The sequence below is a fragment of the Nestor notabilis genome, unplaced genomic scaffold (assembly GCF_000696875.1).
Source record: "Nestor notabilis isolate BGI_N333 unplaced genomic scaffold, ASM69687v1 scaffold8403, whole genome shotgun sequence".
NCBI lineage: Eukaryota > Metazoa > Chordata > Aves > Psittaciformes > Psittacidae > Nestor > Nestor notabilis.
In genome coordinates, this window is record NW_009922320.1 from 7,640 (window position 1) to 13,562 (window position 5,923).

General features: G+C 45.5%; 1 protein-coding gene across 1 annotated transcript in view; it reads right to left on the reverse strand.

The window, feature by feature from the left end:
* RBM18 (RNA binding motif protein 18) overlaps positions 1-463 on the reverse strand; it is a 5,327-nt gene extending 4,864 nt beyond the window's left edge. Inside the window, exon 1 of the mRNA XM_010011560.1 lies at positions 317-463. Coding sequence (XP_010009862.1) covers positions 317-463 — 147 coding nt within the window. The remainder of the gene's footprint in view (positions 1-316) is intronic.
* Positions 464-5,923: the final 5,460 nt, after the last annotated feature.

Here is a 5,923-nt window from a genome sequence, read left to right on the forward strand (position 1 = left end):
GGTCTGGCAGGCTGATAAGGCTCTGCATGGATCACAGCACCTCCAACAACTGCAGGAGCTCACTACAGAAGTGGACCAAAGAACTGGCCCTTTCTGATGATCATTAGAAAGCAGGATTCAGGGTAAGACAGCAGAGGAGAAAGGAAACCATTATTGCTATTTCCAGGAGCAGTCACAAAGTGGCTGCCACAGAGTGACTTGTAAATAAGTTACACAATTTATCCCTTCCCATTTTAGCTTTACATTAATATAAGAAACAAAACATGTGGAATGAAGCCAGTCATTTAAATCAGAACTTTAGAGAAAAGCAACATACCTGTTTGGTTTCAAAGTTCACAAAACAGTAACCCCTCGGCTGCCCCTCCAGAGCACCAGACTTGTGAAAGAGAAAGTCAAATTGCTTTACTTTGCCAAACTTCTGAAGGAGTTTGAGAAGGTGGTATCTGAAGGGGAGAGAAGACATTTATGACACCTTTCACCACTTTGAAAGCGAGGAGATGGAGAGGAACCCCCCTGACACACACAAACGTTTCACACTCAGTAGCAGAAGCAGTTCAGTTGCATCACACATGTATTCCCAAACACCCAAAGAGGTGGGTGCCCTGTGCAGCAACACTCCAGCTTCCAGAGCTCTGAGCAGCACTGTTCTGAGGCTGCTCTAAAACTCCAAGGCACAAAGCTTGCCTCCTGGTGGTGCCAGCTGAAGGGCATGCAGAAGATCTATTAATAGTTGGCTTTTGGACAACTATGCAATGGCTCCCTAGAGGTCTGGGAGGGCTTTGCCTCCTGCCTCTCTACATCACATCTACTTTCAAGCACAAACATCGTGTCCCCCTTTCCCTAGCCCAGATGTGACTGCCTGAACCTCCATCCCTGTATTCCTCTCTGCACAAGTATAGCCCATAGTCCACAGCACCCCACCTCTCTTGGGATCCCTGCTGTTCTTGCTGTGTCTCCCTGTACAAGCACCGCTTGTCCCATCCTTTCCCTGTGCCAAGCAGGAGCAGTGCACTGGCAAGGACATGGCCAGGTCATACCGAAATGCAGCCACTCTCCCACTCGCCTGGCAGTGCTGGGGAAGCAGGAAGATGGCAGAACGAGCAGAACAAACTGCAACCAGGAATTGACAGTAGAGCAGGCAAAAGCAAAAAAAGGCACCAGACAGACCTCAGCATCATCCAGCCCAAATCTGCCAATGCTTCTGGCTGAGACAGCTTCTCAGTGACATGCACATGAAAGTCAGACACTTATTTAGCCAATTATCTTCCTGCCATCCAGTGGGGAGTGTGCTGTTTCCAATAAAACTGGGGAAAGCCAGAGTAAATCTGTCTGCTTAGTATCTAGTCCACTGAGCAACTTAAAACAAGGAGCACATTTGTTGTACAGACCACTTCTAATCCTGAAAGCTCTTTGCAGCTTTTTTTGGTTCACTGAGACCAAAGTGTTTCACAACACTACCTGACCTAGAGGGAAAACGACACTTGCTACTATTTCATCCCATTCCTAGTGTTTAAGAATTGTCTAGGGATTTAATAAGGGTGTCTTAGTCATCTCCTCTGATCAGCTGCACAGCATTCATCAGCAAGCCACGTAGTCTAAGCCAAATTTTCAGCTTGCAAGACAACACTCAGCGCTGTGAAACCCTACCAGGATAACTCAAAGTGCACATGGAACACCAGGCACTGCATTAAACCTTGCATGTGCAGACATGAATGGTCAGTAGTGGCCCAAGAGAGCCAAAAGCACCAGGCAGCTTTAGGGACAGTCCAAATAGGAAGAGCAGACAACGTTTTTCCTAATAAAGCCTGATAGGATGTTTGAAAAGGGCTTTAGCTCTTTGTTAAGCTTCAGGAGCCAGGCAAGAAAGTTCCAGGAATGTGAGTCATCCCACAGGATGGTCACGGTGGACATTCAGGATATGCACTTTTAAAGAGGTGAAGGTGCAGCAAACGTACAGATGAGCAGTGCAGAAGGGCCAAGTTATCTCCCAGGGGATAAACACATTGTAATTGATTATGAAAGGTTTCCTACATCCTTCAGAATACAGATGAAGCACATGGTCTTCCAAGAGGCTTACAAACTCTCAGTCTCTGCACAGAACTGGTTACACGGTGGCCAAATTTTACCACTGCACCTCAAGATACCAAGAAGCAGTCACAGAGGTACGAGTAAAGCCACTAACTCCGGAGCTGTGATGTATATAAAACCCCACACACTGAACTTTCAGAGCCTCCAAAGTATGTAAATGCACCTCAGGTTTGTTTCTGTAAACAAACTGCTACAAAAAGCACTTGCAGTTTCAGCAGTATGAAAATAAAGTCCTTGCCACCAGAATGCTGTTCCCCTTCTGGCAGTGGAAGGGCAATGATGATTCTCATTGCATTCTGTTTAGCAACAATAAAACCCTGCAGCTGCTAAAAGGAGTACTTTGTGCTTGTTTTCTTTTCCGAGAACCTCTGCATTCAAATAGAATGTTCTTAGCAGCAAAGTGGTAGTTGTTCCTTTAAAACAAATTCCATTAAGTGTCTAGAAGCAATTTTGGGAACCTATTTTATTTAGAATATTTAGATCCTAGATGAATCAAACACCATTTTCCAGCCATGCATGCAATTTTTACAACTGCAGGTCACCCACTTTCCATGGCACAGCTCAGAACTGAAGCCTTTTATAACAAACAGTTTCAGGCTGTGCTTATGATTTGTTATTGTCAATATAATGAGGGCATTAACAGTAACTTGACAAGTAGTTCTCCAAGCCAAGAGGACTTCAGTACTGAAGGAAGACCCGTCACGGAAAACTCAAAGTGAGAACATATAAAAAGCTTTACTATGGCAACGACTTGGGTTATCCAGAGCTTGGAAGTTACTCGCGCAGATGTGGCCCCACCATGCTGTGCAGATCACCGCAGCCAGCCTCAGTCTCCACTTCCTGTCATCTGATGTGAATGCAAGACAAACCAGCAGCTCCCCCATTTCCTTTTCCTCCACTCTTCCTCCTGGCACCCCGAGCGCTATTCAAACACAGGCAAGGCTTCCTCTGAACAATGCTGTCCCAAGGATACTGCGAAGGTACCGGGCCACATGCAAAACCTATTATTGCGAAGAATTTTGCCCCACTGGGACTCAGCAGGGGTCTGTAACAACAACTTATGCACACATTGTTTTCTAGGTGAGACTCATCAAGATGGGATCCTAGACAAGCAGCAGAACAGCCAAGGAAGTTGAACACCCGCTATTTCATACCCGTGGAAAATGAATGGTCATTCAAAGGCTACTGGAAACTAGACAATATGTGTAACTGTAGCGGGAAATGAAATATTTGCCTGTCCAGAACGTTGAAAAGCCTTAGAAGGCTTTACAAACAGGAATGGGCAGAGAAGGCAGTCCTGTTCCGCTTGCCACACAGGAGATGTAACTGAAGTATGGGTTTTTTCCCCCACAAGATGGGAGCACTGAGAGGTGATGTGACCAAAGAGCTGTGCAGCACGGGGACAAACGCTCACGGTGATGGTGGGGGGACTTCACAGCTTCCTTGCTCAGTGATGTCAAACCCAGAACCAACCCTCTGCTGCTCTCCTGGGCACTACTCTGAAGAGTCCCACAGCAGGGATCATTCAGCATCAGGCGTGCCTGGAGGCAGTGTCCTGAAATGCTGCATGGTACCAGCTTGCCTCCTTCCAGCTGCTAAGAGTACACTCAGTAGACTCCTAATACTATCTTCTTCCACAGGCAGAACAATCCTCAAAGGATGCTGGATAAAAGAGAAACCACCCAAACAAACATGTTAAGGAGGAATGCCCACCAGAAGACCCACCATAACCTGGTATGTAGGGTATGTCAGCATTCAAGATCTTTTGAGACTCCCATTAGAGCCACAGTTACTCAGTATGTGCAATAACCTCCTCTCAGCCATCAACGTGCAGGCTGTAATTTGTGGGCAGCCCTACATTTATAAATGCCTGTTGCTGCAGCTTGTGCTCCAATGTGTACGTTACCTATTAACTCCCTAGTGCTTGATTGCAGCTATAGGTTGCTCTCTAAATGGAAGTCTTGGATTAATTCAAGACTTTCTGAACTCATTTCTGCCTGAGGAAGTCAAAACCACTTCTTAAGCCTGCTAACAACTCAATCAACTTTACTCCGTCTTAAACAAATCTAACATAGAAATTGCAGAGGCAACTCTTTCAAAAAGCAGATAAAAGCAGCAAATGAAGAAACAGTTTTCAGGAATAGGTCTTTAGCTGTATGATTAGTGACCTCGATGGGGATAATTCAGATGAATAACTCTGAGCAGAGATGTAAGCCCTTAGGATAAGAAAGTAAGGATCAAGATGATTTATAGAAACTTACTGACCTGACACAGAACTGCACTCTTTCTCTCTACACTGACAATGCATTAAAAGGAACATCCTCCTTTTTTTTTTATTCACAAGGTAATAGAGATTACAATATTGTTTGCAGGAGACAACAGTCATTTCTAAAGCAAAAGCAAAAGCAAAACACATAATTATAAAAGCTGAAATAAGCAACAAGCACTGTCACTCACCAGAGGGCAAACTTCAAGCACTGAGTAGCATGGAAGCACCCTAGGCTTGATGACAGAGGTGAATACTCTAACCAGTCTCTCGCCCCTTGCTCACAGCTGTGACACTGCCCTGGACACAGTCCCCAGCAGAGAGGGCTGCCCCACACCAGATTGCTGAACTCATGCACCTGCAATAGGTTATTCAGAAAGGAACAGCCTGCCCATGCAAACCACCAACTGAAACCCACAAAAATCATTTCAGCCATGCTATGAAAACAGTAAATTTTGCCATATAAATCTATTACTTGTCTGGCTTAGAATCAGAGGAACAACTGATAGACTGAAAGGGTCTTTAAAGACACCACTAACTACCTAATGCATTTGCAAACACCCACTATTCTTCCCCTGACACTAACCCAGTTTCCTAAATCTTTAAAGACCCAAACTACATGCTCGAGAACTCCTATGTCTACCTAATTTTACATGGTTAGTGAATGCGGACAAACCAGAGTCACATAACTGTGGGATAACAATGGTAATTAGTGCAGAAGCCACCCAAAGCTGAAGAGCTGAAAAGGACAAAGCATTAATGATCCCATTTAGAGGCTATTAGAAAACTGCTCTGTTAAGAATGAACCACATTTAGAATAAAAACCTAGCACCTGCACACACACAAAAAGAAGCAGGAAGAAAAAGTATTCCATGACAGACATATACAATAGTTAATCAAAAATGCTTGTTTCTCAGATGTGTATAAACCCCAGATTGTTTTGGTTTGGGTCTGTTTTTTATAGACCTACTGATTTCTCAGCACACCACCCGAATATTGGACAGCAAGTCATATTTCCTTGACAATTTAGCTGTTCAGAAACTGTGTCTGCTCAGAAGCTAATTATTTGTAGTTTGGAGAAAGCATAAACATAGACACATGTGTTTGATCTATGTGCTTATCTATCACAAGCAATCACACCGCATCCCACCTCATTACCGCTCAGTTACTCGAGTAATTCTCTGTTCAACCCACATCCCACTGCTGGCACCAGCAAGAAACAAGACTCTTGGTCACCCTGGAAGTTTCAAACCCGGAATTCTGACAGTTCCCGAGTTTAGAAAACAAAGATGTTTTCAACCCCTGGGCTTCTAGTCTGAGCTGCAGCTCAGAGGACCGCTCTATGCACTAGTTAAGCTCCTGCCTCCAACCTCTTGGTCCATGGGGCCAGCACAGCCCCGGAGACACCCCCATGTACACGCACCCCTCCCGCACACACCCACTTCAGGCCGTTTGCTGCGGGGCAACAGCACCGAGCAGCCAGGGGGCCACGGGAGCCGGGCTCGGCTGGCAAAGCTGCTCCATCACCGCTGGCTTCGGGGCACCGGCAAGAGCCGGGTGCGCTGCACC